Source organism: Chelon labrosus (genome assembly GCF_963514085.1).
Source record: "Chelon labrosus genome assembly, chromosome: 2".
Taxonomy (NCBI): domain Eukaryota; kingdom Metazoa; phylum Chordata; class Actinopteri; order Mugiliformes; family Mugilidae; genus Chelon; species Chelon labrosus.
In genome coordinates, this window is record NC_140338.1 from 9,232,703 (window position 1) to 9,246,836 (window position 14,134).

Consider the following 14,134-nt stretch of genomic DNA (forward strand, 5'->3'; position numbering starts at 1 on the left):
CTGCTCCTACCACAGAGCCCCCCTTCTGTACCAGCTTGTCCAGCTGTGAGGTGTCCTTCTCCTTAGTGCTGCCTCCCCATCACACCACAGTGTAGAAGAAGACACTGGCAACGATAGTCTGGTAGAACATGTCCAGCAGCTTCCGGCAGATGTTAAAAGACCTTAGCCTCTATGTTAGCCGACCAGTCCGGTTTGTGATCCAGATGTAGACCCAGGTACTTATATGTCTGAACCACCTCTACACACTCCTGGACCTCCAGAAATCCACTACCATCTCCTTGGTTTTAGCTGAATTGATCAGAAGGTGGTTTGCTTCTCACCATGAGACCAGATTCATGTACTCCTGCTCCTGTCCATCCCTGAGACGTCCCTCCACAATTGCAGTGCTGCCTGAGAAGAACCTCTGCACATGACATGACTGTCTTGTAACTGAAGTATGAGTTGTAAATGGTGAATAGGATCCATGTGACCCAGTGAATGTGCAATGATTAAATAGGACTTTACATCTCATAAAGGCCTCAACAGTTGCTCTTTTTGACGATTATAACTGATCTATAAAGCATTAGTACATTTCTGCCTTAATAAAGTAATTAAATACATGTCGTCTTGTCAGACAAGAATTAACAAAGACCATATATACACCAAAATATGAAACTTATTGTAACGTGTCTCATATTAATGTGCTGTTTAAATGTTTTATAAATAAAGTTTTATCGCTTGATTTCGAAGACTTTTAAAACGACCGCCCCCTAGTGTTCTACTGTCACCATGGCAGCAACTGCTGTCGCCATAACAACGTAGGGACTGTCATTCAAGAACCCACACTGTTGTAAACGTAAAAACAAACAAACACGCTTGCCGAGGACAAATTAAAAAGCGGCTGTTATTTTAATTTGCTTCAATGACATGTATAGTTTGTATAGTTAACTATTAATCATATTTAAAAGCCTTGCTCTCAATAAAAGTGTTAAACGAACAGAGCGCTTTTAACCGCACGCCGAAATTCACGGACTCTCCCCGGAGTCATTGTTGCGGAAGTGAAAAGTCTACGTGTGTAAGAAAGGTTGGTCCGACCGTGTGTGCACACCTTACACACTAGCAGCGCTCATGTCCAATCCAGGTTAGCTCTGTTCCCAGGCAAATCGCTCTTCCTCCTCCCTTGTTAGGCAAATGGCTGCGCTGGGCGGCAGCCGGAGCGTATAAATGGAACTGGGAGCCGACCAGAGGCTGTAATGCTGCGCCGGGTGCGGCAGTCTCTCCGGCAGGTGCTGTTCCTGATGGCCCGCAGACCGGATCTACTGTGCGGGGCTATCGTTCTCGGCGTCCTGCTCATACTGGCTGTTAAGTTCACATGCAGGTAAACGACACCGGCTTCTGTGTGTCTTCTAATTTTTGTGAGCTAGTCTTTTTATTTTATAAATTTGGCCAGGGGGGAGGTTAGGAGTGTGAGTGAACTCCAGAACTGAGAGGAATGCTTCTGCTATTGTGGCGTTAAGTCGTAAATTAGCTTCTGCTTATTAACCACAGCATGGACTGTACATCATAACACACCAGCTAATCTGAAAACTGACGTGTGGTGGAGGACGAGAGGATTAACTGATGCTTTAAACCACTTACACAGAGAGGGACACGACTCCTTCTCTGCATTATTCCTCCAGTTCAGGCTTATTTGTTGGGAAATGACTGAGAGGACACATGTGTAACAGTCACTGCTGCATAAACTAACATCAAACCACCACTACTTTAATAATCAGTTAATTTTCTCATTGTGATCTGAACTGAATGTCTTTGCATCTCACTCCTTAGTAAACATATTGACTTCTATAATGATTAACCAAACTGCTTGAGATGAAGAGGTCGATCAACAACCTAATTGTCCATGAAAGTAGTCTTCAGGTGTAGCCCTGGTAAAATCACACTGCTGTCCCCGTCTTCCAGCTGCGATCTCAGGTGTCGACAGCCTCAGGTGAACAAGTTAACCCTGGGCACATGTTGCTTCTTACTGGGGGGGAAAAAAAAACCAATCTGGAACTATTTCAACTGAGAGCTGCAAGATCAGAGCTGCAGTTGTAGTCGACGAAATGTTAAATCAAAATTGTTCTGATAGTCAGTTGGTTATAACAAAAGTAGCATCCTTATCAGGTTCTCCTGTAGGTTCACTTGCGCTTCATTTGTTTACTGAGCGACGCTCGTCTTTCAGAGAGATCCAGCTCGAAGCAAATGACAGACAAATGATCTCAGGCGCGTCCTGCTTCTTATCCTGTTCAGCGTCTGTTTTCCTAGTCAGGTGTGGACTCGGGCTGCAGGTCTCCTTTTGGAGCACTCCCTCTCTTTCAAAGAAGGGCGGGAAAATGTTGTGCTGCTTACTCAGAGGATGTTAGCTAAGAAGGCAGTATGTCAGTGTGGCCTTAAAACTTACTACCTTACTTGTGATCGGATCACCCAAGACGCATGCCGACGCCAGGTCTGAACAGGACCTGTGGTGGTTTTGCTCTGGCTGTAGCGTAGGCATAGCTTGGGCAAATCACCACATAGCTACTGCAACTCTGCTCCCAGGTATCTGTTGGCGTCATGATTAGTGCCTTTTTTTGTTTCTCCAGCAGTAGAACAGATTAACTACCTTGTCGTCTCATAATTTATACAGACACCTCTCACACCTCTCGCCGTTAACTGTCATTATTTCTTCCTGTAGCCGGGCTAAGAACGTGGTAGCGGCAGCCCGACCTCCGGTGCGATTCTTCTCTGCCGAGGCCCCGGTGGTGGATCTCTACTTCGGTCAGCTAGATCAGGTGAGATTTAAGTACACACAAAAAAACAAAAAAAGCACTGCGTGGTGTGATATGAGTATGGTTTTCATTTGGAAGTTTGCATGGCTAAAGGGTTTGATACTATGACAAAGGATACACAGACACACGGTTTTGCATTGTCCTGAATAATCAAATTTTGGAAGCTGTGGAATTAATAGCTGGTTTTTCGCAGTCGAAGACGCCGCTTGAGTTGGTCAGATCTGTAACATTTAACTTTCTCCCACCAGGTGGAGCGTCTGAGGAGTGTGGCCGAGGTGTCTCTTATTTTCTTCTATGCGCCGTGGTGTGCTCACTCTATGGCTGCCCGGCAGGAGGTGCACCAGGTAGCCAAGAAGTTGGCCAAACAGGTATTTAGGCCTCGTTCTTCCACGGACACTCCATAAATAGATGCTTATTGTTTAAAGTGCTGAAAAAGGCAGTTAATAGAAGTTTCTAAAAGTCTGTTACGGTTTACAAAAATCACACAAAACCTTAAATACGGAGTAAAAAAAAACTATTAAAGATCTCAATTTGTTAAGCAAACGAGACGGATTACACTCTGATGCACATGACTGATGAAGTTAACGCCACGTAGCCTCCCTGTGGTCGAGAAATAGCTTTGTTTGCTCAGCTCCGTTTCGCTCTCTTCTCTCCTAAACACACAAACACAGGTGCAGTTCGTGGCTGTTAACTGCTGGTGGAGTCAGGGGAAATGCAGGAGGCAAAACCGCTTCTATCAGTACCCCATCATCCATCTGTTTTATCGGAGGTAAGGTGCTTCGTTGTGCTCCTTTTGGGACTAATTTGTCTTTAACGGGAGTAGTAGGTGGTGTTGGGGGGGGGAGTTATGTGTCAGAACTGCTGGAGTGTGTTTTATACAAGCGCCACAGTGGTTTTGGCTGCTGCGTTTTTAACATGCTGCTGAAAATACACCTTCAGATATTCCTCACACATTTGGATCTGCTGCTCCTTATTAAAAAAAAAACAGCTATTTGTTTGTATCCTTGTCATACAGCATTTCCTTCCTTGTAAATCATTTGCACACCTTGGCACAATATGCTTATTTGTTCAGGTTCTAGGCTGCTGCCATCTTTATTTTTATTCTGAAACTGTGGAGCAATTTGAGGAACAGGAAGGATCGTTTCCTTCAAGTCAACACATTTTTTTTTTTCATGCAGAGCGTTAAGACACTTTGGAGCTTTTAATGTTTTGTTTCCCGTTTCTAATTTATTCATTGTTTATTTATTTAGTCTTTGTTAAATGTGCATCGTAACTGGCAGAGGTGAATGCGTCCTAATTGGTCCGTTATGTTTCTTGTCTGTGTTTCTGCAGGTTTGGGCCAATAGAGTACAAAGGTCCATTTGTGGCCGCGTATGTGGAAAGTTTTATCCTCCGAGTCATCACACCACTAACGTATCTCCCGTCTAGAGAGCAGCTTGAAGAGTTCCTCTCCTATCACGAGGTAGCGCTGAGCTTCAGCTTTGAGACCTTGAATTTCTTTAATTCTCGGTTTAACTGTGGCGCATTGTCTCTGTCTGTATCACTGTACCCACACACAGCCGGGATCTCTTTTTATATATTGTAACGGCCTCTCTCTTGTGTGTTTCTAGCCTCGAGTGGTGGGTTTCTTCCAGTTTAACTCCTCTCCTCAGCCGCCTGGATACGTCACATATCTGTCCTCGGCCCTGCAGGCCCTAAGAAGGGGTACGAAGTAGTTATATAGGTTTGAGGCTAGTCCTTTTGACTGTTTAAACATAGTTGATCACATTAAAACAGGACTAGAATTAACTGCAAAGAGAAGCTGATATTCACTGTACATACGAAACAAGTACTGTCAATGCAATGTTTCTCATTTGAGCGTAGAAAGCACAGGAAGCTTAGTTCGGTCTATAGTTCTGAGTTTCTGTTTTCATGGTGCAGATTTCCGTGGTGTTGTGCGTTTCGGGGTTGTGACCAACAAACAGGTGGCAGAGGCCATTTCAGTGAGAGAAGATGAGACTGTTTACCTCCACAGAAGACTTAACTCCTCTTTGGTAAGCTGTGTCGCCGTGCCTTAATTACATAATAAGAAAATTTTATTATAATTATGATTTTACACCGGCATCCTCCTGTATGTTTTTCCCCCCCATTTTCTTTCTGTCAGATTTTCCCTAGAAGGGAACGTAACTTCACGTCAGAGGCCATCTGTAGTTGGGTGTTTGAACACCGTGAAGCTGTCCTCCACTGGCTACAGCCCCCGGGAATAAAGTCCCGTCTGCTGGAACATGAGCTCACTAAAGGCCCTGCTCTGCTGATGTTCCTGCCTCACAATCCACTGGGGCCCCAGCCCAGCCTTTTACTACAGCAGGTGAGGAATTAATAAAAAGCATTAATGAAATTTCCTCTGTGTTTGTTTCATTGGTGTACCACAGGGCTCAATTGTCGGTCCTTTTCTGTTTTTTGTTTGCATGCTTTTTGCTTGGGACATTACTTGAATATATACCATTTTTTACCCTGAATGACCCAGTTGATGTATTAATAATACATAATATACATTTACAGTATATATTCATGCTTTTATTTAACCCCTTTTGCCATATTGTAGCATCTTTTCTGTTGTTATGCTAGTGTTTTCTTTTGTATCCTTCCTTTGCTGGCTTTAAGTTAATTTCAAAATTGAATTAAGGAGTTTAATATTTGTGCTCAAGGCTAATTTGGATCAAGCCAAAAAATACATCTTTGAATCATTGTCTACTAACCTGTTTCGGCTGCTTTGAGCTTTTGTGTTGAAGGAATCTCCTGTCTTTAGACCGATTGTATTTCCTCAGACAAGTATTTTCATACTTGGTTTCCCACGTACTCTAGGAACTGAATCGTCTCGTGTGATATTATACTTTAGTTCTTCCTCTTTTCTGTACATTGCTGTGTTTTATCTTGACCTTTGTTGTGTACATGGCCTTGTATTATTTGTGAAGCACTGTGTAACTGTATCATAATTTTTAAATCAATTTTTTTAATCTTTCTTTTAGGTGGCGGACATCGCTGTGCGTTATCATTCCTGTGACAATAGCAACCACACCGGCTTGGACAACACTTTCACCTCCCACTCACTGTGCTGCCAGTCAGTTGTTCTCCCACAGTCGAACACCAGTGTCTGTGAGGTTTGCCTAAGCTCATCACGGCCGAGCCTCACCACCTCCTCTGTTCTCTGCTCGTTCGCCTCCATGTCTCGGGGAGAAGACATGTCTTTCAGAGACTGCTGCCTCCACCAGCTACCTTCCCCTGTCTCTGTAAAAACTGCAACCTCAATGGACTGTAGCAGTTTTCTGAACAGCTACAGCCCGTTTACTCAATACAGTGCCTGCTGCAGAAAAGTAGAACCTCAACTCAATGAGTCACAAGCCAAAGAGGAGCCAGACATGCAAAGAGTTCCCCTGACGCCTCCTCCTCCTCCTCCTCCTTCTTCTTCTTCTTCTTCTTCCATAAACCCTCCATCACCTGCCCCCCAGCAGGAGGGAGATGGTATCACAGGGCTGCGCTGTCAGACCAACAGGACGCTCAGGTTTTATGTGCTGGATGTGGATCTGAACTGGCCTCTGGCGGTGAGGCTCGGAGCATCGAGCAATACAAGTGCTTCTCTTCACCTCAAGGCCGGCAGTGTGCAAGGTGACGGGAGCGGTGATAAGTCGTTCGCAGCTATCGTGAACCTGAAGGACGAGGTTCATTATGTTCTCCACCGCAACCCAGCAGCCACGCTGACGGAGTCTCTGGGTAAGACAAGCACAGAACCCCGTTAAGATCACACAGCTTGGTTTAGTTAATGTTAGGGCTCTACATGACAACGCTTTAAGGCGGAATGAAAGTATTTTACAACTATCTTAAATCTCCACACATCTGTTCAGTCGCTGCGTGAACACCTGTTCAAGAAAACCTGTTTGGCGGCTGAACTCAGGTGGCTTGTGACGTTGCTTCATGGTCTGACAAGCAATTTGTTTGAAGCATATTGACCATATAACTACTCGGTATTGGAACATTTCTGATTTAGGGATATATAGAGAAACCATTAGAGTGGTTTTATCTACCTTAAAGAGCCATTAGCAGCCAAAGACATTCAGTCCTTTTGATGAATTCGGCTATTCTTTGGTTGTCATTATTATTACTGCGTGTCATGTTTGCAAAGGTACATCCAGTGTGTTTTACGGCTTCTGTAAAAAGAGCCTTCGGGCAAACAACAGTTTTGCATAGTTTGCTTATCTGAAGATTGGCTGATAGGGTCGGTCATTCTCCTTTGCATATTGTACGCGTACAGGTGCAGGGAGTATCAATGCAATGGTATTTGTACTGAACTGATCAATGGAGTTGGGACCTTTTTAGAGGCCAGTGTGATTGTAGTCAACATAATAACTTCCTGTTTGTAATTAACAGAAAAGAAAAAAACCTTCACATCTACTATGATCTGCAGTCAAACCTGTTTATTGACTGATATTGAATGACAGTAGACTGCAGTTGTATTAAGAGAGAATCTACACAGCAGAGCATAGAGAGACGGGGCACGACAGGAATAGTTCAAACTAGAGGAAATTCTTGTTTTAATCTTTTATCGGCGCCTATAAGAATGTCTTTCGTCAAAATGCAGTAATTTGCAAATCGTTTAAACTCCATATTTAGTTGAAAATAGCAAAAAGACATTGTTGATCAAATGTTGAAACTAAACATTTTTAAAGAATATAACTTCATTTAGACTTTGATGCCAGAAACATGTCTGGAAAAGGTCCAACATAGCACAGTTAATCGGTCAGTAAGACGTTCAAGATAGTTCAAGAATTTATAAAATCACAAAGAATCATCTACATCAGGGGTCTTCAACATTTTCCAAGCCAAGGTCCCCCAAACCGATGGAGAGATGGAGCGGGGACCCCCTACTTATGTATATGTGTATTTAAAGACATTTAAATTTATGGAAAAAGAAATTCACGACCCCCTGCAGTACCTCCGTGGACCCTCTAGGGGTCACAGACCCCCTGTTGAAGACCTCTGATCTACATCAAATAACTGAAAGATTCAATATTGAACTCCAGTGATGTTCAGGGCCTGAAGCAGCACTGCTTTCAGAACAGACACGACTCTCATGTTGAAATCACTTCATGGACTCGGGAACACCTCTGAAAACCACTGACACCGTCCATGCGTCCCCTAATGCAAATTAAACTACCGTGCAAATGAAAAACAAAAACAAGTCCTGCAAACACCACAGCCTTCTCTGACCTCGGGTGAAAATTCAAATGCATCCTTATCTGTACTCGTGTTACTGTGAACATCATCAAAGCACGCATCTGATCAAGTACGATCCAAGTATCCATTGTGTTCTTGCTATGTGCGTTTTGTCGAGGACGCATCGGGAGATAACTTGTGTGGACTTGAGACAGCCAGGTGTCCCAGAATGCATTTCTCAAGCATCATCAAGTACGCTGCTGTTCCAAATTATTGAATGACCGTACCACATGTTCCAGAGTTTGTAATTCAGAGGTGAACTTGTAAAGATCGAACCACCGAGTATGTCCTCTAATAAAGACGTATGTCCTTGGTTTGCGTTCTTAGTAGAGATAAACGCCCCCTTTGACAGTTTATCCCTAAATTAGCCAGACCACATTCTGCACGTGTTACAACAGCATGGTTACATCGTAAAATGGGTCCAGATGTTAAAATAATATTAATTAATCAAAACCACTGGTGCATTATGAAACAGAAAATGCATTAAAAAAAGGGAAACAAAGTCTTTTACAGCTTAAATCTTGTATTAAAATAGCTGGTCTCCTCATTTTGTTAATAGAAAAACTGGTGCAACAGCGTCGTAAACATGCTCCGATATAAACTGTGTTGACACATGTTGCTAATATCTCATTTAAAATAAGCATATATTTAAAAAAAAATGTGGGTTTCTCTATATAGCAAGTACTACTACAGTACTGCGAGTATTACAGGAGGTTTTATCCCAGGAATCTATCTCCCTTCTCTGTGCAAAAGTCTCATAATTGTCATCAGCTGGTTGAACATTGTGCGACGTTTGAATGTGACCCACGTATTAATTCTCTGTTCGTGTCGTGTCTGCTGCTGCTGCTGCTGCTCCTGCTACCAAAGAGGCCTTCATCAGGAACTTCAGCGCTCCGTACAGCCTCTTGCAGAGACACTTGGTCGGACAGGAGGACGGGAAGGGAGGTGAAGACGGAACCAAGCGTCCAGATGAACACCAGCAGTCGCCTTCACGCCTCCTCATCACAGAACTGACCACGTCCTCCTTCCTGCCGACGGTCATGGACGTTCAAAAGGTGATCAATTAATCTTCTTCAGCCTCTTTCTCTGGCCACCGCATCAAATAAGGTTTTGACGCTAAAATGAAAATCAAATATACCTATCGGCATTTCTCAACATTATTGCTTAAACATGCTTTGCATTAACTGTGCATGTAAAACAGCAGGACGTCTGTTTGCACTGGGACTCGTTTTTCCTGCTGATGTTAGATACACGTCAAGACATTTTTTTTATTTTTTTTTTTTGCTGAACTGAATTATAAATAAAACGGTATTGTTGTGTGTCTCAGGATGTGGTGCTGTTCTACTACACTCAGTGGTGCGGCTTCTGCTCCGTCCTCAACCACATCATCATCCAGCTGGCCAGATTATTGCAGGGAAACAGCACCGTCACCGTGGCCAGGTACAGCTTGTCTGCGTCTTTAGTCTCCGATCCGTATTTCCTCAGAGAAACGAGAAGCAGTCATCGTTATCTTCCTCTGTTTAGGGTGAACGTCGCACGGAACGACCTTCCCTGGGAGTTCATGGTGGATCACGTTCCCTCTGTCCTCCTCTTTCCCAAATACAGGTGAGAATATTTGCATGTGTTCTGGTAACATCCAGTCACTGGCCAATAAAATTCCACAAAGTAAAAAACATTCAGAGTGGTACACATGCTGAAGAAAAGATGCGGATATGTTGCACTAGGTCTGCAGTGACTAAAGGCCTCTACAATGCAGTTTTAAGAATTATAATAATAATAATGATAATAATAAAAGATCTAACCTTAACCATATTAATATTATGCATTGCCTTCACATAGCTATACACTTCTTGTTTTTGCGCATACTGACCTAAAGAAGTAAATGACGTAGATTTTCATTAATCCTATGTTCTAGTTCAGTGGAAGCTCAGTTTTGCAGATAAATAATAAAGCTGCATTACAGTTACAGTTGTCGACACAAACGATTTCATGTAAATCATACTTAATACCATCTAATTAACAGAAGAAAATAGTAAAAATCTGAGCCAAAGATTCAAATAATCACTAAATTAACTGATAAAATAAACGGATCACGTGTTGCAGGCCTGGGATCTTATCTTTAGCTGTTTACATCTTTTATAATGTTTGACAGTCGTATCTGCCAGTTTATTAGGTACGCTAGAGAAAACAAATCCGTTCTGATGCGACGGTCCTGCTTTAAATCTTAGCTCCACGAAGGTTATGGTATTCAGTTTTAGTTTAAAATTATAGAGAGCTCTTGATTCAACTGTGTTCTCATTTCAGAGGCTGTGGTTTGTAGCGCTGCTGGATGGTACTGTGTTGTGATGACGTTTCTATTATTATTATTTAACCCCCTTTTAGTAAAACACTTCAACTCAGTACTGTTTAAAACCACATCCTGCATGGTTTATCAACATGCACTAAACATTATAACCTTCATGAAGCTAGGATTGTTATATAAGAATGCATTTGTTTCCACTAGTGTACCTGATGAACTGGCATGTGAGTGTATTGTTGTCACAACACATTATGCTGCCATCTATCAGGAGACTTTCACCTGGTTAAGTAGAGAAAAATAAAACAAAAACGTCTTCTCTGCTTCTCCTTTTTAAGAAAACACCTCAGTGTGAAGTTTCCCGACGACCTCCCCATCACGTTACCCAACCTCCTTCACTTCATCCTGCAGCACTCAGGCTCCATACACCACGCGGACAAGCCATCTGTTGGGGCAGAGGTCCCGGGATCCAGTGCCATCCTCCATGCAGAGTTTCGGGCCCTCCAGCGCGAAGTTCAAGCCCTGCACCACGCCCGTGAGCGCCTTTCCCAACAGCTGGCGCAGCTCTGGCGGGACAACCGCCGACTGACATTTGACACCCGCAGCCTGGAAGCCGAGAACGCCGAGCTGCAGCGGGAGAGGAAGAGCCTGGAGGAGCAGCACAGGGAGAAAAGCCGGCAGCTCGGCGAGGCCGTGAGGCGGCTGCAGGAGCTGGCGGACACTTCTGAGAGCCTGCTGAACGAGAACACGCTGCTCAGGGTCCTGCTGAGGGCGCTGAAGGACAGGACAGAGGCTAGAGAGCAGGAACTGGAGAGGCAAGAGGAAGAGCAGAAAAGGAGCCACATGGCTTCATGAGCACAAGACCGCAGGGAATCCTGTGAATGACAAAAAAAAATAAAAAGACAGGAAGAGAAAGGAAACTGGGCGAGGAAATGAAGGAAGTGGAAGAGAAAGACAAAATCTGTGATTAGATCTGAGAATAAAACGAGGCTGAAAGGAGGAGGTAATGTAAAACCTGAAAAGGCAACAACCAAGTAAATTCTCCTCATGAGAGAGAAAACAGGGAATTCAGAGACAGTGTTGTGTTTTAAAAGCTGCTGCTCAGTCTGGACTTTATGTACGGAGGAAACACAAAGGAGAAGCTGGACAGTCAGGGACGGACAGAACACTCAGTGCTGTGATGATATGAGCTTATCCACTCGTAGAAACGCACAAGTTTATGAAGACGCTACCGGCTGTCCAGACTTCACCGTTCTGACGCTAGCAGAGATTTAACATGTTAAAGGGCGAAGAAATAACCTGAGTGAACGTGCCACACAAACCCTGCAGCCAAATTCAACCTCCATTAATTACTGTAGACTCATAAAAGCGTGTTTTTATTTTTTTTTCTTCAATAAATACTAATCTCAACGTCACAAATCAATGAAGCCTGGATTAAAACTAGGGATGCACGAAAAAAAACAGCGGCCGAAAAACCGAAAATGCACTTTTGGGCCATTTTTCGGCTGAAAATTGCTGCGGTTGTTGCTTCCATCACCACAACATCCTGTTTCGGCTGTGTTGTTTCGGCCGTGTTGTTTCGGCCGTGTTGTTTCGGCGATAAATTTTTGTCCGAAAATGGCCCGAAATTGCATTTTCGGTTTTTCGGCCGAAGGTTTAATCGCAGAAACAACACGTGCAAGCAACAACCGGAGCAATTTTCGCCCAAAAATGGTCCGAAATTGCATTTTCGTTTTTTCAGCCAAAAAATTTCGGACTTTTATCGCCGCAACAACCGGAGCAATTTTCGCCCGAAAATGGTCCGAAATTGTATTTTCGTTTTTTCGGCCAAAAAGTTTTGGACTTTTATCGCCGAAACAACACGTGCAAGCAACAACCGGAGCAATTTTCGCCCGAAAATGGTCCGAAATTGCATTTTCGTTTTTTCAGCCAAAAAATTTGGGACTTTTATCGCCGCAACAACACGTGCAAGCAACAACCGGAGCAATTTTCGCCCAAAAATGGTCCGAAATTGCATTTTCGTTTTTTCAGCCAAAAAATTTCGGACTTTTATCGCCGCAACAACCGGAGCAATTTTCGCCCGAAAATGGTCCGAAATTGTATTTTCGTTTTTTCGGCCAAAAAGTTTTGGACTTTTATCGCCGAAACAACACGTGCAAGCAACAACCGGAGCAATTTTCGCCCGAAAATGGTCCGAAATTGCATTTTCGTTTTTTCAGCCAAAAAATTTGGGACTTTTATCGCCGCAACAACACGTGCAAGCAACAACCGGAGCAATTTTCGCCCGAAAATGGTCCGAAATTGTATTTTCGTTTTTTCGGCCAAAAAGTTTTGGACTTTTATCGCCGAAACAACACGTGCAAGCAACAACCGGAGCAATTTTCGCCCGAAAATGGTCCGAAATTGTATTTTCGTTTTTTCGGCCAAAAAGTTTTGGACTTTTATCGCCGAAACAACACGTGCAAGCAACAACCGGAGCAATTTTCGGCCGGAAATGGCCCGAAAGTGCATTTTTGGTTTTCAGCCGAGAATTGTGGGTGCATACCTAATTAAAACCTCACAGTGATGGATTGAAATCACCTGTAGCCTTTAAAAATGGCTCACGTGGTAAATTTAGCTTAACAGGGGACATGAGTCGGGAACAACGGTCATTTCTTTTTTCTTTTTTTTTTTTGCCAGTTCCTGCTTCGTTTCACATTAAAAACCCTGCTTGGAAAAAATACCCTACCATATATAAGACATATTTTCACAGTTACCCATTATTTACAGCTAACATCCTGGAAACCTTGCGCACAATTTGCTTAAAATCACCTCATATTCTGCAAATTTTAAGCCGCTACGATCACATGGTAATGAGCAGCTTTTATTCTGCACAGCGGTCGGATACTTGTAGTTTTCAGTTGCACTATTTTTGTGTGTTTTGAGTTTCCTTGATAAGGGTGCTTGTTATTTACACAAATATGCGCAAGTCTTTTTGGGAAATCTTTCTTTTCAACGATGCGCAGTAAGCCGCGGCGTGTGAATTGGCTGCAGGGAGAGAACGCCACTAATAAAGACGTTATTTTTCTGAAGATCTACTGAAGAGATGCTCAGTTGATGTTCAGGTGAGCTTAAGAACACTTGAAATGATCAAGATTATTATTATTTTTTCTTCTTTCTTTCTTTCGAAGGGGATAAAGTTGTTTTGTTTAAACCGATCTATTTTTACAGGAATCCTTGTGTCACTAAAAAAATATTTCTATGTAACTATTCAGGTTTTGCAAATGAGATGCTGCAATTGTTTACATGTGAAATATTGCACCGATTTTTACTGATTAAAAACATTTTCATCTTACAAGCCGCTGTGTTTGGCGTGAGGTCACACCACTCAAACGACTTCTCTTGCTTTCTCTGTTATTCAACAAAGAAAACGGTTTCACCTTCAAGTTGCATCTCATCTGTTCCATCACCAAACACTCACTTCACTTTTAGTTAAACTCTCATGAAGTTTCCACACATTATCACATGCATGAGGACGAATATTTGACTCCGAATGTGGACATGTAGAACAGATTGACTCTGTATGACCGTGAAATAATTCCCGCCGTGTTCAGCAAACGGTTAAATGCCAGCTCTAATTTGGAGCATCACGAACATGTGCTGCTCATTTCACTCTGAATTGAGCGCTGTGTGCTCAGTCATGTCTTGCCATGCATCTGAGTCTCTCAGAAACACATCTTTTTTTTTTTTTTTATCTTTTTCCACCTCAAAAAGCATCATACTAGCATTTTAGAAGTCTGAAAGTCTGCTCTCATAACGAAGC

At 43.0% G+C, this 14,134-nt stretch overlaps 1 protein-coding gene across 2 annotated transcripts; it reads left to right on the plus strand.

Annotated features, from left to right (window-relative positions):
- Positions 1–945: 945 nt before the first annotated feature.
- txndc11 (thioredoxin domain containing 11) lies at positions 946–13,657 on the plus strand. 2 transcript variants are annotated; one of them, XM_084565098.1, is made up of 13 exons: positions 946–1,357; positions 2,693–2,789; positions 3,035–3,154; positions 3,458–3,555; positions 4,119–4,248; positions 4,397–4,490; positions 4,707–4,819; positions 4,930–5,133; positions 5,795–6,536; positions 8,904–9,091; positions 9,364–9,476; positions 9,561–9,641; positions 10,671–13,657. In XM_084565098.1, exons 1-13 carry the CDS (start codon positions 1,233–1,235, stop codon positions 11,185–11,187), a joined length of 2,622 nt encoding a protein of 873 aa, XP_084421224.1. In that variant the 5' UTR covers positions 946–1,232; the 3' UTR covers positions 11,188–13,657. The 2 variants fall into 2 exon arrangements, with proteins under 2 accessions (XP_084421224.1, XP_084421223.1); XM_084565097.1 differs by having other exon boundaries at positions 9,364–9,641.
- Positions 13,658–14,134: the final 477 nt, after the last annotated feature.

What these genes read in the sequence shown, in the direction of transcription:
- txndc11 (XM_084565097.1), top strand. Translation starts at nt 1,233, where the DNA reads ATGCTGCGCCGGGTGCGGCAGTCTCTCCGGCAGGTGCTGTTCCTGATG. An exon ending in ACTTCGGTCAGCTAGATCAG is followed by an intron (nt 2,790 to 3,034) that starts GTGAGATTTAAG and finishes TTCTCCCACCAG; the next exon opens with GTGGAGCGTCTGAGGAGTGT. An exon ending in CTCCTCTTTCCCAAATACAG is followed by an intron (nt 9,642 to 10,670) that starts GTGAGAATATTT and finishes CTCCTTTTTAAG; the next exon opens with AAAACACCTCAGTGTGAAGT.